This window comes from Tachypleus tridentatus, chromosome 13, assembly GCF_004210375.1.
Source record: "Tachypleus tridentatus isolate NWPU-2018 chromosome 13, ASM421037v1, whole genome shotgun sequence".
Taxonomy (NCBI): domain Eukaryota; kingdom Metazoa; phylum Arthropoda; class Merostomata; order Xiphosura; family Limulidae; genus Tachypleus; species Tachypleus tridentatus.
In genome coordinates, this window is record NC_134837.1 from 203,281,939 (window position 1) to 203,306,590 (window position 24,652).

At 33.1% G+C, this 24,652-nt stretch overlaps 2 protein-coding genes across 11 annotated transcripts in view; one reads left to right on the forward strand and one right to left on the reverse strand.

Annotated features, from left to right (window-relative positions):
- LOC143239541 (optineurin-like) lies at nucleotides 1-19,508 on the forward strand. Of its 6 annotated transcripts, none has more exons than XM_076480703.1 (12): nucleotides 1-862; nucleotides 2,465-2,737; nucleotides 3,364-3,578; nucleotides 3,763-3,999; nucleotides 5,851-5,934; nucleotides 10,742-10,926; nucleotides 11,502-11,654; nucleotides 13,646-13,748; nucleotides 14,813-15,001; nucleotides 15,420-15,589; nucleotides 15,907-16,042; nucleotides 16,497-19,508. In XM_076480703.1, exons 2-12 carry the CDS (start codon nucleotides 2,494-2,496, stop codon nucleotides 16,671-16,673), a joined length of 1,893 nt encoding a protein of 630 aa, XP_076336818.1. In that variant the 5' UTR covers nucleotides 1-862; nucleotides 2,465-2,493; the 3' UTR covers nucleotides 16,674-19,508. The 6 variants fall into 6 exon arrangements, with proteins under 6 accessions (XP_076336818.1, XP_076336817.1, XP_076336822.1 ...); XM_076480702.1 differs by having other exon boundaries at nucleotides 69-530; XM_076480707.1 differs by having other exon boundaries at nucleotides 69-530; nucleotides 2,478-2,737.
- The window catches only part of LOC143239542 (protein cereblon-like), a 16,250-nt gene continuing 7,419 nt past the window's right edge, over nucleotides 15,822-24,652 (reverse strand). For 4 of the 5 annotated variants that reach the window (XM_076480712.1, XM_076480709.1, XM_076480711.1 and 1 more), the window contains 4 exons: nucleotides 22,879-22,944; nucleotides 22,000-22,200; nucleotides 19,814-20,013; nucleotides 17,224-18,858 (listed from right to left, as the gene is read on the reverse strand). In XM_076480712.1, the coding sequence (XP_076336827.1) occupies nucleotides 18,687-18,858; nucleotides 19,814-20,013; nucleotides 22,000-22,200; nucleotides 22,879-22,944 (639 nt within the window). In that variant the 3' untranslated portion in view covers nucleotides 17,224-18,686. Of the gene's footprint in view, nucleotides 15,942-17,223; nucleotides 18,859-19,813; nucleotides 20,014-21,999; nucleotides 22,201-22,878; nucleotides 22,945-24,652 lie in introns of those variants that run through there. The other variant, XM_076480713.1, reaches the window with a different exon arrangement.

Genomic DNA, 24,652 nt, shown 5'->3' on the forward strand with positions numbered 1-24,652 from the left:
TGGAACTCTTCTGGCGTGTAAATAAAAGATACATATCTTCCTGAAGTGAATCGGTTTGAAAGTATTGGACAAAGTGCTAGTGCTGAAACAGTACACATAACACTGGTGAAGTTTTATCAGAGCCTTCAGAATATATTTATATATATAATATTTGACGACTTCACATTCATTCTGATAACACCTTGCGACCGACGAAGTGAATAATTCTGTTTTAACCAACTATATTTTTACTTCATTTATAAAGCATAAAGTATCCTGTTTTGCAATTTGTGAACTTATTTTGACAATAATATTTACCTTATTTTCCTAGAAGCTTTCTTCTTGGATTCGTATTAATTTTGATTGAGATTTTTAAGAAAACTAGAACAGAAAGCAAATAATAAGTAACATGAATTACACCGTATCGGCCATACTCAGTTTGGATGAGGTATTTCGGCCATACTAGGGCTTTTTGGAAGTGTACTAGCATTAATTTTATCATTAAGTAAACAAACAATTTTATTTTGTGAAGGAGATTAATTAAGTGAAATGTGAGTATCATAAATTTCATTTGAGCCACTTAAAAATCGTAATTGCGGTTATGAATAGTAGGTCAATATTTGTTTTTCACATCAAGGTCACGAATAAAGAATTTTTTAAAAGAGCAATCTATCGAACGTGTTAGGATTAATGACTTTCTTGAAATTAATAGTAATGAATTATGTATTATCATTAAAATTGGTAACTTGCAATCGCATTATTATTATGCCCAGTTTGAAATGAGTTTTCGTAATTCTTGATGACGAGAAACCCACTTGAAGTGAAAATGTATCTCAGGACCTGAAGATAACCGAAGATCGAAACATTGTTCTCTGCTTCATTAGTAAGTGTTAATACCCATACCATCCGTTCTGAGATACATTTTTGTAATTCTATTCACGTGCCATGAAGTCACTGTAAAGCCTCAAACATTTAGGTTTGAAAGAAGCTGATAAAAACCACATATTTTGATAATTCAGTCAAGTCTAGACACTAAAATAGACGATTTTTGCATTATCCAGAAAAGTTCAGCCTAATTCTTCCATTAATTTATTTAACTAATTTTAAAATTTAGCAAGTAAAGATGCTTTCTGACAGAGTCTTTGGCGAAAGTTTTAGCTTTATATTAACTAAGTATTTTTGGTATGTGAGTAATGTTACAGAGTTTTATGACAGTTATGAGCTAATTATACAGATTTTACTAATTAAATATCGAATATATGTTCTTAATTTGTAATCTGTAGTACTAATTAATGTTATTGTTAATAATAACACCAATTTTACAAGAGTAGGGTAAAACTTGACTCTTTACTAATTACTTTGATTGATGAGTATCTATCTTGATAATACATTCTGTATTTTTACTTGTTTGTAATAATGTGCATGTTAAACTACAGCTACTGTCAATATACTGTTTGCACTACTAATTCTAGTAATCAATATCATAAGTTTAACTATGACAGCAGCAGGTTCAAACACTGATAATATTAATAGTATTTTTTTATCACTGGAATAATGTTAGGCCAGAACTGTTTTGTTTACTCTTGTGCCAATGAGTTTCAAGTGTCATTATTGTTTATATATCATATGGTTAACCCTATGTGATGATGGTGGTCAAAGTGCCCATTCCCTGTCATTTTGTAATTAAATAGTTAACTTCAAAATGGAATGATGCATATGATGTCAGGGTACCAACTATTAATTTGACCCTACCTTAAATACATTATTGATTTAGTGGCAGAACTTGGAAGAGAGTAAATACTAGATACATTGTATATGGATACTTCAAAAACTGTAGTTATGTGTTTCATAGGTTCTAAGGCTATCCAGATACAGTATGTGAGCTGTATGATGGACAGAATAGTTTTTATTGTATATGTAAACATCATTGTGTTCAGTGACTGACCTATTTAAATTATAGACATATCTTAAGTACAAATGCTTTTGTAACAATAAAAGTTTTGTGTAGTAAACATTGTCCAATACAGGTCTGTTCCTATTATCATTTGGTTAATAAATTTTATAAAGTTTAGAGATGGTTTAAATGATGATGAAAACTAAATATACAGCTCAGGTGTAATATATTATTGGTTTTGATTTGATAAACAATTAGCAAAAATTTATTCCTTTATTTGTTTAGTTAATTTAGTTTTATCAATTTTATTTTAAAAACAATTATAATTTTGAAATAATTACACAAACTATTTTTTGCCAATAAAAAGTAGATAAAAAACATAAATAAGGTAGAAGTTTAGTGGCTTATGTCATAACATCTGCAGTTTACTGTAATTAGTGGTTCTACTTTCTTCTGTGTATTTAACATTACAGATCTTAAAAAAAACAATCCTTACTGACTAAAAATAGGTGTTTGTAACTATATTGGTAATATTAGGTTGCTCTCTTAACACAGTGATTCAGAAAGTGTATGTATTTATCTTGATAATAGATCATGTCATTAGGTGATTGAAAGAGTTGATGGAAAGTGAAAAAGAAATTAGTTTACTAATGTCTGTTGACCACTGTTCCGATGAGAATAAGGAGCAAGATGGATTTATGGTACTGTCATCTCCTCCAAGCAGTGATGAAGTCCACTTTCCAGATTCCTTAGACTTACTGAACAACTTACATTTAAGTCTGGCATCAGCTAGCCCTGATCTCTCTTATGAAGAAATTCAAGAGAAGTTAAAAGAACTGCTGAAAGAAAACCTGGAACTAAAAGGCAAGAACACAGTGGAATAATTTTAAATATTAGAAGTGTACCATGTAGACACATTGTAAAACTTGTCCGAAGTTCGTATGTTGTTGTATTTGTCTGCCCGTGAGCTGATTTATTGATTTTTCTCCTTATTAAGAATAAAAAATTTCTTAGAAATTAGCCAGTGAATGAAAGTTATAGACATGTTATAAATTTAAGAAAATACTTGTAATAAAAACAAACTGCTGTGTGTGCAGTCATCTCCATAGTCCAGAACACACACAATAACCTATGCCATGGTGGCCTTATTTTGGTTTGGCAATCTCATATTTTTTGTTAAGACCTGTTGTGTATTATAAAAATGTTTATTTTGTCGTTGGGGGTCTTGTTGTTTTGAATGCAGTTCTTTCTTTTGTTGTAACTATTAACTGTGTGAACGTCTAACCTGTATAAAAGCCAATGTGTGTGTGTGTGTGTCATGTCACACTTGAATTCTTAATGTAGGAGAAGTCATAAAAGTCTTTGACCTCTCAGTATTGGAAGATTCCAAAATTATTTTCTCTGTTTTCTGCACAGTATGTAAGTTATTTATTGTGGATATATATAACATTTTAGGATTGTAATTTAAGTGAATGATTTTCTTTCTATAGAGCTTCTACAACAGAACAATATAAACATGAAAGTCCAGTTTCAAACCTTGATCACTTGGCAAGAACAGATTAACCAAGTCCACAAGAGCCATCGAATAAAATTTGAGGAGTCCAGACTTCTGGTCCAGAAACTTCATGACGAAAATCATTCATTAAGTGATCGTGTAGCACAGCTAGAAAAAACACTAGCTGATCAGGAAAAAATAAAAAATAAAGTAAGGGTTAGCTTAGTTAATTACTTATATATTAATTAGTCATTCCTAGTAAAACTACTAGGGAAGTTTAAGACGTTTGCTATTTGGTAAACTTTAAATTAATTCTGTATTTAATGTTAGATTAGTTATCATCCTCACAGTGTTGAGTTCCTTTGTAAGTTAGTTCAAAATTGATTTGTTTCAGTTCCAAAGAGAAGTTAAAGAGCTGTCAAGTAAAGTCCAGATGGCTGAAGAAGATAAAGAAGAGGCACTGGCTGAGCTGGAGAGACAGCAGGTGATATGCCGTCATTTAGAAGAACGAGTCCAAGAGATTACCATGGATAATGAAACTCTATTGAAAACTGGTCAAGTGGAGAAATGTGGACACACAGGTAGAACTGAAGATATGCAAGCTAGACTTATAAAAAATGGTTGTAAACAGGTAAGAAAGAATTCTTTTCTATATACATTATTAGTTAGGAGTTTGAAGAAGAGAAATAATGAACCTACTGCATAAAATCTTACTAAAAGGTCTTATTATGTTTTTTAAAGAACTGTTTTAACATTTTAACATATATATGCATTTAATTGAATGTATTTATAACACAGAGATTATTATTATACCATATTCAGAGTTATTTTACCTAGAGTTTCTCCATTCATTAGAGAGAACAAGTTGTTTTTACTTGAGGTTTCTCTGTATTTTTGATAGTATTGTGTACATGTAAAGTAATAGGCTATTAATGTAGCAAATTCAGTGTTATTTTATTCACGGGTCCTCTATCTATAAGAGAAATGGTAAGGAGTACATGTAGTGTAATAGGCTACTATTGTAGTGAATTCAAAGTAGAATTATTTTACTTGTTGCAGTATGGAATCACATGATTATTTTGTGTTTCTCTTTGCTGTGCTGTAGGGATCTTTTATTTGTTATTAATAAATAAAAAGTATTAAAAGAGAGAGATAATCCTAAAACATACATGGTACATAACTTCACCCCTCAATGGTTTCGTGACCTATCAAAAGATTAATAGTGTACCACATGTTGCAAGAATTAGTTCTTATTTTTTTCAATTACAAAATGAATTTACAAATTGATTCTGAATAATTGTTTTGCCTATTTAGAAATTGATTCTGAATGGTTGTTTTGACTATTTAGAAATTGACTCTGAATGGTGACTCGATTATTTAGAATTGATTCTGAATGGTGATTCGATTATTTAGAAATTGATTCTGAATGGTTGTTTTGACTATTCAGAAATTGATTCTGGATGGTTGTTTTGACTATTTAGAAATTGACTCTGTATTGATTCTGAATGGTGATTTGATTATTTAGAAATTGATTCTGAATGGTTGTTTTGACTATTCAGAAATTGATTCTGGATGGTTGTTTTGACTATTTAGAAATTGATTCTGAACGGTGTCAGAATTACAACTTTCTGTTCTCATTACTCTTCTTGCTTTATTTTTTACTGTTGTAGTTTTTTTGTTTATACTGAAAGTTAAATAAATTAAATTATTGCCATCTCTTTTAATAGCTACAGGCCAGAAAATAGTAATATTTTTAAACGAAGATAACTTGATGGGTCACTACAGCATGACAAATAAATCAAAAGTTGGCTCTCTTTGTATCTTAAGTTTTAATTGTACTTTTCCTAATGTGGAAATAGAATATGTATTGGGTTGAGGAATAATTCGTGAGCGTTTTTTCAAGTTAAAAAAATATATTCATAAATGAAACACTTTCGCAAAATATTTCATGTTATTTGGTAGATAATTTTTTGCTCTAATAGATGGTGTGTTTGATTTTCATATGTCTTTAATTTTTGCTTTCATTTTCAGCTCATTAAATGGAATGTCAAGTGGACAAAATCGAGCATTTTCTACACCATTTGCTTTTTGCATTTAATTTCTTGCAATTTCGTTTAAAACAATGCATACTATATACCTAGGTATTACATGAAATAAAGTATCATAATAAATGTTTTGGGTGTAATGTGTTCATGCATTGAAGTATTGTAGTCTTGCATGTAATGCTTGAACGAAATTATTTAAAAATGCTCACAAATTATTCCTCAACCTAATATGTGAAATGTGTTGATATAAAGACCTGAGTAACTATCACATTTTATCAGATAACTTATTTTGACAGTTATACTTAATATAACTTGTCTCTGTAAATTATAGAAATAATACACAGAACGTTTAGAAGTGCACAATAGTTATTTTGAGGCTTTCCAAATTGAGCACCTCTGTAAATGTTATTGAAATATCCTTGCTTGTTTCCTTAAAGGGTGAAGACTCTAGCCTGTTCCCTATATTGGTAGAAGACTTTGGATACACTGTGGTCAACCAGTCAGGATCTACAGATGATGAAGTGGGTAGTTTAAGTTTTGTTAATCTCTTTGTTTATAAAAAGTTAGTTCTAAAGGCTAGTTTAATACTGAGTTATTTTGTTTAAATAAAATCTGTATTGAAATTATCAGTATTTTGATTTCACAGGAGTATTACTTATATTGTCAAGTAATTTTTTTTTTACAAGATTTTGTATTATTTTTTGTAGTTTCAGTTTGCTGAATTTAAAACACAAGCATATGATACAATTTATATGTCTTTACTCAGATATTTTTCTTTCTGAGTTACATTGTATTTCATTTATGTACAGTCTTCATGCTTTGTATAAATTGTTTAAATATTTGTTTAGATATTACTAATATTTAAGTACTTCATTAAACATAAAATTCAGTGTAAGTATTTGTGCCTAATTATATATGTGTAACAGCAACTGGTGTAAGTAGGGAGAACTGACCTAAGTGAGTTTTCATGGTAGGGAGAGGTGACCCACATTAATTTTGTTGAATATCATCATGGCAGGGGGAGTTGACCTGCACTAGCTTTCCTGAATGCCAATAAAATAGTTTCACTCTGGAGACATTTTGGTGGAAACATCTTCACCACAGCATACCAAACTCCTCTTGAAATCAAAGACCATTGGGGATATACTACCCATTGAGGTTACTACCATGCAACTTTGAATTATTCCAGATGAGTTATAGTTGAGAGGGATTTAAAGAACATTCTCCAGTCAGAAATCCTCACTGGTTTCTCCAGCCAATAGGTTACTATGGTACGCCAAATCTTTACCAGTGAAGACGGAATTATGGACTTACCAACATTCTGATATTAACGTTTACATCACCTCATGCTCCTGCCACAGTCAAAGCAGGTTATCTGAACTGCAAGGTATGGCCTTACATACCTAATCCTCTCAGATGTTTCCAGTGTCAATGATTTGGTTACTCAAAAACATTATGTTGTGGTTGTTTGGTATGTGCTCGTTGTGGTGGTAAAGGCCATGACACTTACAAGTGCAACCTGGAACCACACTGTGATAACTGTAGCGGCTCACACCTCTTTTACTCTATTTTTTGCTCTAAATGGGTAGAAGAGAAAAAGGTGCAAGGCTTAAAGACTGTTAATAATATCACCAACTCAGAGGCTCAGAAATTACTATCCCCAACTCTATCTCAGACATATGCTGCTGCACTCCATTCTAATACCACAGTGGGAGTGCAGAGAAATATTTCCCTGCCCCGAACAGAGTTGTTTGCAAAACATCTTAAGAATATTGTGCCCTTCATAATTAAAAAAGTTGATGCATCTATGTCTACTTCCATTTCTGTCCCTACTGCTCCTTCCAGTGACTGCCCAGTTTTATTTCTTTCAAATTCAAATGTTTCCTCAGGTCCGATCTCTTCTGCAACCCTGAAAAGCAAAATGACCATTCGTTCATGCCCTCAGTCATTGGAATCTTTGTTCACAGACAGAGACCTTCCTATCTGACCCATGGCAGAATCCATGGAGGTTGATAGATCGTCGTCCAATAAAGAAAAAAACATGGTCGCAAACAGATCTCCTCGCCACATTCTCCTCCACATAAATAACAATGGCCGCTCTGATCCAGTAGAACTGTCGAGGTTTTCAATCAAATATAGATGACATTAAGAATTTGATTGATTCTTACCATCTCATGTGTCTCTCCTTACAGGAAACATTTCTGAAACCTACCAATACAGTCACCCTTCAGCAATTTTCCTTGCATAGAAATGACAATTCATGTGATGGAAGAGTGCATTACTGGTTGATCAGTGTATGCTCACCCTGTCTTTGTCACTTGATACACTCTTGGAGGCTGTAGCCATCCATATTTCCTTGGGTCATACCATCACTATTTGTTCTCTCTACCTGCTTCCTGAAGAGATCTATAATCAGTCAAACCTTGATGCCTCCATTGAGCAGTTACCATCCCCCCCTTTTTTACTATTGGGGATTTTAATGGATAGAATCCCCTCTGGGGTGGTGCTATAGAGCATATGCTCTTGGACCACAACATGTCTCTCTTCAATACTGGTTCTTATACTTATTTTCATGCATCTAGTCAGTCTTTTACTGCTATAGATCTGAATGTATTGTTCAGGCAGCTACTCAGTGTATTCCTAAAACCTCGACATATTTCCTAGAGTATCCTTGTCCTTGGTGGAATCCTGTCTACCACATGTCAAGAAAAGCTCAAAAACAGGTTAAGTATACCTTTCATAGAAATCCCACACTTTTAAACCTCATTGCATTTCAGCAGGCCCGGTGCACCTACTTGGTAGGTCAGACGTCAAAGCCAGAAGGAATCTCAGATTAAATACACCTCTAGCATTTCTTTTACCACCAGTTTCAAAGTCATATGAGACAAAATTTGAAAGGGTAGTGGCCAGTATTCTTCTGCCCCTCTTTCAATCTTGTTCTCTGATGGCCAGGAAGTTGCTGATACCCAGATCATCACCATTACTCTCAGCAAAAGCTTTTCTCGTGCATCTAGAGCTTCTGCTTCATCCCCCATCTTCTTAGCCATCAAAACACAGGCAGAATGATTGTCTCTATGACTATAATCACCCCCTTACACTGGTGGAACTTAAACTGGCTCTTCACTGGTTTGGCAGTACTTCAGTCGGACCTGATGATATTCATTATGAGATGGTGTGCTACCTCTCTCTTGCCTTTCTTGCTATATTGTTTTCAACTGGATCTGGTAGGAGAATGTATTTCCTGATGCTTGGTGCTATGCTACTGTACTCCCTTTTCCTAAACCTGAGATTGATCCCAAGATTCCTTTGAACTACTGTCCAGTTGCTTTGATGAGCTGTCTCTGTAAGATTTTAGAGAGGATGGTTAATACTCGTCTTGTTTGGTTCCTTAAATCAAATAAACTCCTCTCACCCACTCAGTGTGGGTTCCAAAGATAGTGCTACATGGACCACCTGATTCGACTTGAAACATCAATCAGGGAAGCTTTTCTCAAACAACAACACCTTGTTTCTGTATCATCATGATAGGGAGAGGTGACCTACATTAATTTTGTTGAATATCATCTTGGCAGGGGAGAGCTGACCTACACTAGTTTTCCTGAATATTATCATGATAGGGAGAGGTGATCCATTCTAGTCTTGTTCAAGAGAACATTCTGTCAAGAGTTGATTAACATTTACTTAAGGTAGATGTTCCTTTCAAGATAACCATCAAATAATATTTGCTCTTTTTTTTTTTTTCACCTCATCTACTCTTCAGCAAATGTCAACTACTTTTCTTCATCTTCATGGACTCAACCAGTGACCAGATGTAGACATGAACATGTGGGATCTTCTTAACCAATTTAATGATTCTCTTCTGTTCTAGTTCTTCCATTCATTTGAGAAGTTATCAAGAGTAATTGATTGTTCAGTGAGATCAGTAGATTTTACAAGTCTTTCAGACTGGTCTTAACTTTCACTTACAGTCCAGTTGCTTATGTGTTCTGGATCATTAAGTTTCTAACCACCTTCAGAAAAGAAATGTTAAAAATTCATTTTTCATGATTCTTCAGGTTTTTACTCCTTTTTTGTTGTGTTTTTGAAGAAATTTGACTTATCTTGGCTAATCATTCCCTTGATGATAATGTTGGATATATAGGATACTTTTCTTTACATCTTTCATCCAATTATCATCTTTTGTCTTTAGAAGTAGTTTGTTCACTGATCTCTTTTCCCCAGTATCGTACATTTTGGGTTGGGTAATGTAGTTTTGCTTGCCTTTTTCATTCATTCAACATCTACCTCTAATTTTTAATTGAGTTTTTCATAATTTCACCCTTTTGTGACCCCCAAGTCTCTTACATTCATGTGGTCACCCAATCAACAAATTTGCTTCAATGGATTGTTGGTAATTATAATTGCCATTTACCAACAGAGTGTTTTGTATATCTGTGGTTTTGGACCACTACAGGTCAAGGAATGCTGCTGCCATCATCTTTGTTTCTTGTGTATCTTCTTCCAAAGACATCCTTTCTGCTTTGCGAATGATTGGCTTTATACATGATATTCCCTTGTGGTGTTGTCACATGTGACATCTCCCTTGTGTGTGTTCCCATGTGACATTTCCTCCCTTGTGTTGTGGTTCCATGTAACATCTCCTCCCTTGTGGTGTGTTTCCATGTGACACCTCCAATGGTACATTCTTTAGACTTGTCCTGTAGCATGTCTGTGTGTTCCAACTCTCTCTTGTCAAACATCTATTAGTGTGAAGATGCTTCGTAGTCCTTTACATTGGATTGATGAAGATAAAGTTTTATTGGCCACTGTTCAACTCTTCACATTATATAGCTACACAGTAGCAGGCATAAGTAAATAAACTTCAAGATCAATCATTTCTTAGGATACTGAGTTTATTATAGCTGCTATTGTCTAGTTATATAATGTGAAAAACTGAATAATGGCCAATGACTCTTTTTTTTTTTTTTTTTCACCTATCCAGTGTATAGGTTTTTCTCATAGTGACTACAAAGAATGTTCACACCAACAGTATATTTAATACTTTTCACTGTGATATAGGTCCATCTTATCTCTTGTTTTGTTTAACTTGTGTTCAGGGTTACTTAAGAAGAATGGGATTCTCAGAAATTAGTTGTACAAAGTGTAGATTGAACTGGACATCCCTTCAACTTAGACTTGAAGATTAAACAGTTTTCAGAATCTTGAGTTTATTAACTCTTTTCACAGTTTTTGCCAACAAATAGTTTCACAATATACAGTTTTAGAGAGTATTAATTTACTTTCCAGCTGTAACAGTTGGATACATTAATTCTTATAACTGTATTTCAGGTGAACCAAATCGGAAATAATCAAGAAAAAGATGAATTTCTACCAAATATGGCAGCCCAAACTTGTGGTCAAAAACTTGCATCTAATTCTCTTCAAACTAAGAACAGTGAGAAATCTCAGTTTCTCATGGTGTGTGGTCAGCAAATGGATATGGCTAGTTCTGTCCTTCAAAAATCTGGAGATAGGTGAGTTTTTAGTTACAGAAAGGAACAAAAGACTGGAGTCTAATTATTTAAAACTAATAATTAATAATTTTAACAGAGTAAATAGTGATAGTAGGTAAAATCTGCAGACTAAATATCATCATGATGTTAAACAGTAACCAGATGTATTATCATCACGTATGAGTGATGTTAAACAGTAACTGGATGAGTTAGATTTAGTCTGACTGACACCATTACACATTTATCTTTGTTTTTCTAATAAGTTCTTACAATAGACAATGTATATAAATGTTTAGAGAAAAATAAAGTTTTGTAACTAGTGTTTCAAATTGTCTTCATAATTGTGGTGCAGTGTACAGTTCTTTTGACAATTTGTTTCCATATAATATCAGGTACCTTAAGAAATTAAACAAAAAACGAGTTCTATACAAGTGATGGTGGTGAATCACTTGATTTTACAAATTTAATATGAGAGTTACCAACATATGAAATAAAAACTGTCTTTAAAATTGAACACTTGGTATTCATAATATTTTCAAAGCCATGTAGATATAGCTTTTGAATTTCTAATTACTTGCATACAAACCTTTGTGTAGATGTGCAGATTTAGATAACTTACTACTCGAGTCTCAACATCGGCTGCAGTGTTTAGATCTATGCAACACAGCTGATGTGGAGCAACTGAAATGTGAGATTACAAACTTACAACAAAAACTCCAAGAAGAAGAAACTTGTAGGAAAGAGGAAAGGTATGTATCATTTTAGGTAAATTGTTTAAAGGTGTGTATTGTGTTTGATAAATTGGTTAGAGTTAAGTATGATGTTTTTTAAATTTATTACGTTTATGTCTGTATGTTGGATACTGTTATTTTATGACAGTACTGATATAGCAGGTATGTTTGGTATTCGTAGTTTATTTATGATATTGTCATGACATGTAGTTCTAGTTCTTTATGATGTTGTTACCTGTAGTTTGTTAGGTAATGTTATTTAATTTATGATATTGTAGTGACTTCTAGTTCTAGTTCTTTATGATGTTGTTACCTGTAGTTTGTTAGGTAATGTTATTTATGATATTGTAGTGACTTGTAGTTCTAGTTCTTTATGATGTTGTTACCTGTAGTTTGTTAGGTAATGTTATTTTATGTGTGATATTATAGTTGCATAATTAAATAAGGTAGTAAAGTTAATTTTAGAAGTGGTAATGTGTGTTAAAGAAATATTGCAGTTAATGTTAGGACTGTTTATAGTGATAATTACATGGCTGAAAGTACAATAATTGGTAGTAGGGCATTCCAATCACACATTTCTAGCAATAATCTTCTACTCATGAAAGAACTGGAACTCACTTTTCAAGAACATCCTTAAAAATGCCAGTAGAAGATTAACAGACCCATTAATAGCAATTATGGTAACTACGTGGCAAACTTTCATATTATCATTATACTATATAATGTCACAATTAAACATACAAAAACAAGGTGTTATAAATATATACCAATAATTCCTTTTACCTTTTAGCCACATGTCTCGGACATGGGTTAGGTAGATTATTTGGGACCTGTGAAAGCTGTTTTTTTTTTTTTTCTGGGTAATCTGTTTTCATCCTGTCATTCAATTATTCTAGGGCATTGGATAATGTTTCTCTATTCAACTGAAAAGGGTCATCAATTGAAGCAGGTTGATTAGACTTGCTGTTATTGTAGCTTCACATCAAATTTATCAAATTCCTTTTTTCATTTAAGAATTAAACTCAGTTGAATAACACTGTGATCACTCACACTGCATCTCCTGAATTAAACTCAGTTGAATAACACTGTGATCACTCACACTGCATCTCCTGAATTAAACTCAGTTGAATAACACTGTGATCACTCACACTGCATCTCCTGAATTAAACTCAGTTGAATAACACTGTGATCACTCACACTGCATCTCCTGAATTAAACTCAGTTGAATAACACTGTGATCACTCATCTCCTCATCAACAACATCTTCACCTCTCTTGTTCTTTGTAACAACTGTTATATTATCACGAGTTCTCTTGTTCTTGTAACAAGTTCTAACATTGTTCTTTTTTTGTTGTCAAGTTCTATTGTTGTAAAGTTGCAATTATCATTCTTGCCACAACCCTCTTTGCATCTTTTCTGGTAGCTTCAATGTCTTGCCCACCATTCAACAAAACACTCACTGAGTACAACAAAAATTAAATTCAGAGATTTTTGCTATTCCATTTTGCTTAAACTCTTCCATCACATGGGGTCAAGAAAAAGTGGAAGTTTCTGACCATTCCAAGTTGTCTTTCAGTCCTAAAGCTTTCTTTGAGACCTGAAAGATCTTCAACCTAAAATTCTGCCATGGATTGGATTAATTTTAGGACTGGTTATAATTGGACTAATGAAAATACTACATTTAGTTTTAGGACTTGTTGTAGTGGTAATTTCAAAACATACTAATCCCCATTTGGCAATTTCTAATTTGCAAATCTTTCCCTACACATCAAGAGTATCCTCTATTCTGGTACTGTATATCTATAAGTTTTACAGCTGGTTGTATTGGGACTAAAGAAAGTATTACAATTAGTTTTGAGTGTTTCGTAGATTATAGCATTGTACTTCATGAAACAATAGAATTAGCATAATAATTAAACTTACATATTCAACAGTTACTATTAGCTGGATCATGAGTTGTTATATAATTGTGGTAAGATTTTACTTTCAATAACTCTGATTAATTCCAGGAAGCAGGTTTTAGAAGTCCAGCAACAGTTTACACAACTCTTTGCTGATTACCAGGATCTTCTTCTGTCTGTTGAGTCCTACGAGTTGGAGCAGAAAGACTTGGTTTGTTCAGTTAATTTTTCTATTATCAACATGTAAAGAAAAATCATCTTTAAATCTCATATACTGCATAGTCACTAGATTTACAAAGATACTTCTTACTGTATGTAGAGCACAATTAGGTTCTATTGTTTATTATCTGAATGCACAAAGAAAGTAAAAAGTTATCTCAGATGTTGTCTGTGTAAGAAAGTGAAAAGTTATCTTGCTCTCATCTATGTAAGAAAGTTAAAGAGCATGTATTCATCTGGTATTGTTTGATTGATTTTGAGTGTATATTTAACAGAGAAACCAGGGAGCAGTGTGGATTCAGCTGGTATTGTATGATTGGTTCTGAGTGTATATTTAACAGGGAAACTGAAAGAAGTGTGGATTCAACTGGTATTGTTTCACTGATTTTGAGTGTATATTTCATAGGGTACGCAAGGAGAAGTGTGGATTCATCTGGTATGTTTGATTGGTTCTGAGTGTATATTTCACAGGGTACCTAAGAAGAAGCGTGAATTAAGCTGTTATTTTTTTATTGGTTCTGAGTGTATACTTAACAGGGAGAAGTGTGGTTTCAGCTGGTATTGGATGATTGGTTCTGAGTGTACATTTCACAGAGTACCCAGGGAGAAGCATGGATTCAGCTGGTATTGTTTGATTGGTTCTGAGTGTATATTTCACAGGGTACTCAGGGAGAAGTGTAGATTAATCTGGTATTGTTTGATTGATTTTGAGTGTATATTTCATAGGGTATCCAGGGAGAAGTGTGGATTCATCTGGTATTGCTTAATTGATTTTAATTGTATATTTTACAGGGTACCTAGGAAGAAGCATGGATTCAGCTGGCATTGTTTGATTGGTTCCGAGTGTATATTTCACAGGGTACTCAGGGAGAAGTGTAGATTAATCTGGTATTGTTTGATTGATTTTGAGTGTATATTTCATAGGGTATCCAGGGAGAAGTGTGGATTCATCTGGTATTGCTTAATTGATTTTAATTGTATATTTTACAGGGTACCTAGGAAGAAGCATGGATTCAGCTGGCATTGTTTGATTGGTTCTGAGTGTATATTTTACAGGGTACCCAGGGAGAAGCATGGATTCAGCTTGAGAAGAGAAAACACCAAGAAGAGTTGGATGCTGTGACTGCTCAGCTTGTTTACACACAAGAATTACTGGCTCGTTACAAGGAAGAATCCGTGAAACTGAACTATGATTTAAGCCAGTTGAAGCTTCAGATGGAAAGAGTGCCTGTTTTAGAAGGACAGGTGGGATGAAAGACAAAGTGGGTAGATATTACACAAAAAAGAAGTAAACACTGGAGTCTGAAACCCGTGTTTTACTTTACATGTAGTTAAATATTAGTATTAATTTGGAATTTCTAGTGTGTAGTTGAGTAATAGTGGTTATCTAGATTTATCTAAGGTATGTAAAACATAGCTATGTGAAATATGTAGCTTAAGTTTTTATATGTTTATTAAAGGCTTAAATAAAATGTGTGAGATATAACTACATAACTTCTGATCTATCTGAAGGTGCTGCATCTGTGTAGAAAGTTTAAGGACAACATTTGGAACTGCTGTCCCATTGCTAGCAGCTTCAAATAACATCCATAAACATCCTAGCTAGATTCAGTCAATTAACAAGTATACTTTCTCTGTCTAATGTTACTGCTCTGACCACCAGGTGGAACTCTACAGACAAGAGTGTGATCAAGAAAAAAAAGCCCATAAATCAACACAAGAGGAGTACCAACGACTACTGAATCACAATCAGGAGTTGATGGATGAAATTAATGTATATGCTCATTCTCAAGTGGTACAACTTCAGAAAGAGCTGTCTCCTCCTGAAAATTGGTATTTCATGGATTATTCATCCAGTAAAACAGTGTAGTTGTAACTGTTATAGAACTTTTACTAATTACATTTGATAATATTGCTCAAAATCTTTAATGTTGTTAAATGAAATAAATAATTTAACCCTAAGATCAGGTTTCTTACCTCTTGGTCACTATATCTGACAGATCTGGTGAACAGGTTTTAATAAACTGAAGTTAGAATATTGACGACAACATCGTGAACTCCTGTCTGGTTTTAAACAACAGTTTTAATGAATGACAATCTATATCCTTGAGTACTGGAACAGAAGAAACAAAGTTTACTTTTCTTCTCAGGGATGTCCATCACTCTCAACCATTAACTACTGATCCTGACAAAATAAAGGAAGAACACACTTTAGCAAACCTAGAAACAGAATTGGAGATCAGCAATAACACAGATGTCAGAGATCCAGTAGATCCCACAGATATGGTAAGATTCATATAAATGTTCCCTGTTGTTCAATTTCAACTCCTTAAAATTAACATTTGGAAAATACTAATAATATTATGTTTCTTTCTAAACACTAAAAGTTATATTCCCCTTTCCACCTTGATTTGTACGTACAAAATCCTCCTTTCTTCCTCAGTTTGTAACATATAAAATAACTTCCCCTTTCCTCTTGGTTTGTAACATATAAAGTAAGTTCTGTTCTCTTCCTTTGTTTGTAGTAATAGCTCAATATTAAGATTATAGTATTTTGTATAGAAAGAGCAGTTGTAGTAGATTAATATTCAACTTCTAGTATTTTCTCTGTCACAAGGAGTGTAAAATACTTCATTCGTTACTTCCTCTGCCACATTAAGATGTTTAGTCTTTTATTTTATACACAGTAAATAGTTATCACAGAAAAGGTTTTTAACTTTGTTTTTTTTCTCTTTCTCAGGATCTTAGATATCAGATGGAATTACCTGAGCTAATGGTTTACTGCTGTCCAAGATGTGATATGGGTTTTACTAACTTTCAGGCTTTACAAAACCATGTGGATAGCTGCTTGGAGAAAAAAGGACCCCTTTCTTCTGTAACTGAAGTAGTTCATTATGTGAGTTTAACTTTGGAATGAAAGAGTTGGTTAGTAGATAGTCATACAACTGGGAAAAAGTTGTTGTGGCATTTGTTGATACTTTGTTACAAAATAAAATGGTCAGAAGCTTTGGAGAAGATAGAAAATAACTCTTAGCATTTGATAACATGGAAGTTGAATAGCAATGGTGAAAAGATCTTTATGTTAGACAGAATTTTCAGGGGCAGGACATAAATTGGGAAATAATGCATCTTTTTACCTCTGTTCAAATAACTTATAATTGAACAAAAACCCCTGTAAATATAGCTCATGTTGTGCAATATAGAAAAATCTTACTTAGAGCATAAAATGTCTCTTAATGAGAAACTGAATAATAAGTTTATATGAAACAAATTTATTTAAATAAATCACTGTTTTCCTCTGTTCTCTTCTAAATAATGTTGTCCTGACATATTTCATGGTGATGTTGTTGTAAAGCCCTTTTTCTGTTCAAGTCATCTGTACCGTGCGTACTTTCATCACACTAGTAAAGACAGTACTGTAGGTTTAAATCATTGAGGAAATAGAATAATTCCCTTTTTCAGACATCTTATTTGCAAAACTATTTTATTTAATATGAAAGTAGGATATTTAATAACACACCTTAAGATTGTATTTGTTATACTTTTGGCTTGGTTTACATTCAGTAAGTAAAACTGAACAGAATCAAAGTGCTCAAAACAGCCTGTACTTAAGAAGACAAACAGTTTTATAAGATATCACAGTTTTTAGAAGCTAAGCATTAGCAGGGCTTGTGTACATAATATAACTTTTACTGGTTAGTTCAAGTAGTTACAAAACAGTAGCAACCTAACAACAGCCATAACCAAACTTCAGTTTTAACACCACATTTGTTGTTTTTCTTTAATTGGACACTCAGTTTCTTCAGTTTTCCACCAAACCACTAACTGTAATTGACAGTACAGAGCTTTAGTTAATTTATGTGATAAATTTTACTTATATCTACAGCATGAGTTGGTACAACAAACTACTGCCACCTGTTCTCTGTCACTGTTCACTATGTTTAACGAGAAGATGTTTGGTAAGGTTCTGTCTGGAGTTATTGGATTAATTAAAAAATCTTTAATCAAAACTAATTTCCTTTTGTTTCATTAAATAATTCATGAACTTGATTTCATAGATAAGCTCCTGTTTGTAACTAAAAAAAACAGGTGTGTTTCAAATCTGTTGCAAACTGTTATATATAACAGGCTCTACTTTAAGCATGCTTTAGAAACCTGACCAGGAGACAAAATTTTTGTTCAGCACCAAGAGTAAAACATGCATTTGGCATTAGTTCAAACTGAAGGATTCTACATGCTATGAAACTATTACTTTAACAGATGTGACACATTATGTAATACAAGTTATAGGAAACTCCTAAAAGCACCAAGCTCAGAAAGTCTAATTGTGGATATCAATTATATAGTATTATGGATTTAGTCAAGATTGGTTTTTTTTAACCATCCAGGCCATCAAATTTTTAATACTTTAAATTACAAGCTGAAGATTGCGAGTTTAAAAGTTTGTAAATTATGCATGTAACAAATCTACTGGATTGTGAACTTCATATCCAAGATGACCATGTAGTTTTCACTTTTCACAATAAGGATCTGTGTAGGACTTCTTTGACATCTATGTTAACCACTAATGTTTTTATATTTGTTGTTATTTAGTAATTATACTCAAGGCAATTTAACCTCTATACCAAACCAAGTCTTTCCTGTTATCTTACATTTCGAGTTTGTTCATGGCTCTTGTTTTTACATGTAGATACCACACATTTTGAGTTACTTTTCTATACTATCTGTGTTCTGTCCCAGCAGAATTAAATAACACAAACCATAACACTCAACACTGAAGTGAAGAATGTAGCAAACTATGACAACAATTCTAAACCTAACTTAAGCATTTGCATAATTGATGTCAGTTTTCAAATAAAACACTGACTAGGATATGACAGTAGATATTTGATATCAAAATAGTTTTGAAAACTCTGCTTTCAGTTATGCATTAGATGTTTGGTTCCCACAGCTCATCTTTGCCATCAGAGCTGAACGCAGGCCTCAGAGAAGCTCGACATAATCCCCAGAACTGCTGTGGCTCCAGTTTGCAGTTAGTGGTAGTAAATTTCCACCCAACATGGTTATCGCATCCACTGCATGAAGCAGCAGTCCAAGCATACCTTTGAACAAATCAAACACTTCAAAATGTGTAGATATCAGCAACAAGTCTATTTCATATGAGAAACATGATGTATTAAAGCAATACAAGAAAAAGTACTGAGTAACAACCTCAAAACCTGTGATGGAAAGTTTGCTTGCCACATGTTACACACACACATATATATATATATATCTGTTAACTTCACCTAAACATATTTCTTACACTATTTTTGTTTACAATGGTTAGCTACGAAAACTTGAATATTGCTAACAAATTTTGAAGTGTTTCTGTGCAACAGAAAGACTTTAAGAAGTACCAGCTGTAACCCTTTTGCTGAAATTTAATCGGTTATTTTTGTGGACAGCATTCAACCATGCTTTCTTTCAGGCATTGTGTGTTAGATTGATAAATCCTTATCTATTTAAACAATATACTAATGTATTTGTGAGCATTCATTGTTTGACATGATTTTACAGAAATGAAGAGTAAAACTTAACAACAAAGCTGCTAAAGGTGTTTTTAGCACTATGAGACAAAGTAAGTAATTGTAATGAAGGCAAACTTAGCTGAATATGTAGAAATGTTTGTTTACAGCGTACTAGTCTATTGTGTCAAATGAACTGTACATCTGTATTTTAAACCTAAATAAATTGAGAAATCCCATAAAAATTGTATTGGATGGTATTTGTATAAAAAAACCAAAAAAACAAAACCAAACTAAAGTTGAAAAGTAAGCATCCATCATGTGGTAACATTGTGTAGCAAGCACACTCTCACTGCACATTTTAACGAATCAAAACAGGTAAAGTGATTCTGAAACATATGTAATCTGAATTTCTCAGACAAAAGCATTTCTAATGATGTCAGATTTGTGGAGTTTGATCAAGATATTTACAAGAAAAGTTAAAGACATACAACTGCACATGCTTTATTCATATAAATGGAAACTGTTACACAGTAATATACATACTTACCCAGGAAACCAACTTTGTTCTGTTGAAGGACTTCCAAATAATGACAGTCCCCGAGCTTTATAAGTTGTTATAATCTCATGCACGTAACCACTTGGGTTCACATAAGTCCCTTGGGGACCTTCCAAGGACATGCTAAAAGTGTCATACCGGTTAGCAATATCCATGTTACACATTGTGTTTCGACAGCAAAGTGTTCTGTACTGTAGGAAAACAATGCAAAAAATAGTATCACTTAAGCCTGTTATATTGCTCCCAAATCGTTCTTTAGTAAGAAGTATCATGAAGTAATATAATTTCTTAAAAGTCTTGATTAAACTGGCTGTTGTGGTGAATTAATTGTACTATTATTTCACGTGTAAACAGAAAAATGTTAAAATCTGTTTTGATTAAGTCAGACTTACTGTTTTTATGAAAAGGCTTGTGTTCTCTGCTTATAAATCAGCCAATAAAAATCACGTCAAAATTCTACCATTTGACAAGGCATTAATTTACAAAAGTAACTATTTACCACATCATAGACCAAATGATGTGCAACACATCCATACTTACCCTTTGTTTAGTGATTATTTATCAAAGAATGAACTGGGGAATTTCCTTAAAGTTATTTTCTTAAATAGAAAATGTATTTCCAATAATACTTACCTCTCCTCACACTTACAGCTATTAATCATAGGCCAGGGTTTTTCCCTTGACCACCTAATAATTGGTCTGATTTTTTCATGTTTTACACCCTACATAATTGCTCTTGTATGTAAGAACTTCATTCAGATACTGTCATCACTTTTTTGAGATTGACTAAATCCTACTCTCTAACACTGGCTCTTAGTGGGGAGGAAGGGTGTTGAGGATATATATTATTGGGAATACATTTTCAATTTAAGAAGATAACTTCCAAAGCATGCTTAAAACTAGAATCTCACACTAATAAGGTGGAGGGGCCAGTAAAGTTATTATCGACACAAAGTATTTGCATAGATTATGAGTGTGTCAAGAGAAGATTGGCACCCTAGTGGAGGAATTGTGTTACATCCAGAACAGGTATGGTTTTCATCCTGTATCAAGTGTGGAATAGTGCATGAGTAATCATCACAATAGGACAAGCCACAACCATATTTCTGAGATTCTAATAATCAAGGTTTGAGTTAGAGGGCCACAGTCCCTATATCACATGTTGGACCTCAATATAAATGTATGTACTTAAGTGGATCCCAACCTGTAGCCTTAGTGTGATGAGTTGTGGACCACTAGTGATGATAATATCTAAGATGAGGTGCCTACGTACAGTACCAGGATATAGTGTGCACTGACGGATATGGAGAGTGTCATGAGACAAATATCACCAAAGCCAATAAAGTGAAGTATGAAAGACTGAAGCAAGTGAAAACAAATGAGACCAATGATTAGCTGGGTAATGAATAAAACCCTGGCAGTTGAGTAAGTGTGATAGGAGGTAAGTTTTGTAAATTTTATTACAGTGCACTAACTCTTTGTTTAGCAATTATTTAATGAAGAATGAACAAAGGGGTTTCCTTAACATATGATGTACTAACACACTTCCCCTTTCTTGAGTAAATATTTCTCAAATGATAAGATAAAGGTATTTGCTGTAATGTTGTGGGAACTGGACATTAATTATTACTACGGTTAATGGCCTGTACCATCATCACAGTTAGTAGCCTGTATGTTTGTCACAATTAGTAGCCCATATCATCATGACAGTGTTAGTAGCCTGCACCATTGTTGCAGTTAGCAGCCTGTATCATTGTCGCAGTTAGTAGCCTGTATCATTGTCGCAGTTAGCAGCCTGTATCATTGTCACTGTTAGTCGCCTGTTTCATTGTCACAGTTAGTAGTCTGTATTGAAATCCATGTTCACAGGAGTGTTGTAAAATGTGTTTAGATGGTTTTGTGTGTATTAACTTCAATCAAATTGTGTTGTGGGAATATGTCTGTAAGTTGTATTTCTTGTATCTTCTCTAAGGGGTATAACAAACATTGTTCACTTTGGAAAGTAGATAGTGAATGAAATGTCTTAATACTAGTTAAGAAGTAATATTTAGTAACACATATACAAATTACTAAATAATAGTCAGGTGGTTGTATATAAGCTACTAACTAATACAATCATAATGAGCTAATAGATTTTATACCTTTCCAAAATTACAATAGTGCCTGGTTTTACTTACCCTTTTCAACATTGATAGTTCACATCTCAATCGCTGAATGGCATTATTTAAACCAAGCAGACAAAGCCGTTTGTTGTCGTCTAGTGGTAAGTTAGATGCGACCCAGTAAGAGAAGTCCAAGGGAGTTCTTGGAGTTCTGTCTGTAGGTATAAAACAGTTCCACTTCTGAAGTTCCTGTATGATTCTCTGTACTATCAACATCTGAAATTAAAACAAAAATCACTGCCAGCAGTACCAAGTGATACAACTTTTATATAAACTCGTAACAACTTTCACATTATAAGTAAATAAAGCCCAAAATCTAACATATTCCCACTTCCCAATTTTTAAGTAGCAGTTCTGTCCCCTCTGTGGTTATAAAGACAACTAGTATGAATACAGGGTTGCATATAGTTATAACATTCCATCAGTAAAGATTTATTTAAGAACTATTTTTCAATAAAATACAAACTCTCTCACTCCAACCTTACCAAGGAGAGGGGAAAATTTCTCTGTTGGAGTTAATAATTATACACAGTAAAGTCTAAGAACTAATAAAATGTGTTGTATCTTTAGTAGTTAAATTAGCATCAGAATAGATGGAAAACAGGATCATTTATTTTAATACAAATGCTTCCAAACAAAACTTTATAATAATTTAAAATCAGTGAAATCAAACACCAGTATGATACTACACTGAGTTGGTTGTTTGTAAAATTTAAATAGTGACTATACTTTTTAATGGATGCTTTATTATTAGTGATAAACATCAAGACACACTAAACATTACGAAAGCACAAACTGAGAAATACAATGTAATACAATCAAAATGACTGAATAAATATATCACCAACTACCATTACAGCATGCTGAAAGGTTAAGGCACTAAAAACAACTTACAGCATCATATTGGTGATAAACCCATCGTGGCCACCTCGTATAATTAGCAAAGTCAAACCTGTCGTACTGAGAAGAAAACATTAGTTAAATGAAAAACTGAAACAAATTTTCTGGTATGAAAATAATCCACAAAAAGAGGTGCTTTTTTAAACTATTATCAGTTACAAATATTAAACTAGTTACTGTCATACTAAATTTGTTCATGTATTATTTGTTACAAATATTAAAACTACTTGCTGTCATACTGAACATGTTAATGCATTATTTGTTACAAATATTAAAACTAGTTGCTGTCATCTTTTAATATAGAGAGGTGAAGAAAAATTAACCCTCTCTGAAAAATTGTTAATTTGTTAGATCTTTTATTAGATAACAAAATAATATGTAAAACCATGTGTTTAGAATGTACTCAGTGAATTCTGTTCAAACATGATTTCAAATTCTGAACTCTTCCTGATTTTAGTTACATTTTCTCATAAGTATTGTGCACCTGCTGTAGTATCTTCATAAAACATGTTGTGCACCTGTTGTAGTATCTTAGATATTCTTATTACAATTAGCATAAAAAATGATCAAACAAGTTTCTCTGCAATAATTGAATGTAAAAATAAAACTTAAAATAACACAAACGAGTTTCACAAGTTGATATTTAGTCAGCATTCCTCTGAATTTCAGTACTGCTTCACATCGCCAAAGAATATTTTTAGTTTGTACAGATATTCCTGAGTGATTGACTGCAATCCTTCTTTGAGTACTTCATGAAGTACATCTTCTATGTTTGGCTTGTAATCTTTCATTAATTGGTCTAACTCTGTCCATAAATTTTCAGTCAGATTGATATCAGGTGATTGATCTGGCCATTCTATAACATCAAGTCTCTTATTTCTAAGATACCTTTTAATGACTTCACTAGCATGTTTTGGATCATTGCCTTGCAAGAACAGAAAATTATCTGGACAAAAGTGATCAACAAACAGTAGAAGATGATGAATCAAAATTTCAAGATAACGTTCCTCTGTGAGAATTCCTTTGACACAGCATAAATTGCCAACTCCATTCCACAAAAAACAACACACTCCGAAACATTGATGAATGTTTTACTGTGCCTTGCATGGCCTAGGGTTGCTTCTTTTCTTGGCTTGTCCACCAAATAAATTCAGTAGATTGGTACTGCAGGACAGAAAATGACTCATCACTTTAAACAACTTGTTTCCAATCATAAACACTCCAACTAACATGTTCACAAGCTAATGATAACCGAACTACATGATTCTTAAAAATAAATGATTTATTGAATTTTTTTTTTTTGATACCTTTATCTTTTAGGAGATGCTAAATAGTTTTACAAGAAATTTTGACCCCAGTCTGAGCCTCTGATTCATCTACTAATTGTTGTTTTGTTGGAGTGCCGGATTTAGAATGTTTACTAATAAAACAATCTCTTCAATCACAGCTTTTAAACTTCCTTCCTGACCCAGGATAACAACTGGTTTTCATTAGATTTTAGTTCAACACAAAGTTTCTTTACTCTAGAATAATTAACCTGAATTATTTCAAAATCTGACATGCACTAACTCTAAGTTTGAGCAGACCAAAATCTCATGATTACGTCTGAGTTTGATCTTGGTTCTTTCAGCACATACTTATTTAACACTTCTTGTATCCAGGAAATACAATCAATAAAATGTCACAAACATTTAAAATCAGTCCTAAATCCTTTTTTGGGGATTCTACTTCAACAATTGCTATGAAACTTGTTTGACCATTTTGTAGG

Excerpts from the sequence above, each read along its gene's own strand:
- LOC143239541 (XM_076480703.1), top strand. The coding sequence starts at position 2,494 with ATGGAAAGTGAAAAAGAAATTAGTTTACTAATGTCTGTTGACCACTGT. Across the intron at positions 11,655-13,645 it reads ACTTGTAGGAAAGAGGAAAG|GAAGCAGGTTTTAGAAGTCC; the intron begins GTATGTATCATT and ends GATTAATTCCAG. Across the intron at positions 15,590-15,906 it reads CTGTCTCCTCCTGAAAATTG|GGATGTCCATCACTCTCAAC; the intron begins GTATTTCATGGA and ends TTTTCTTCTCAG.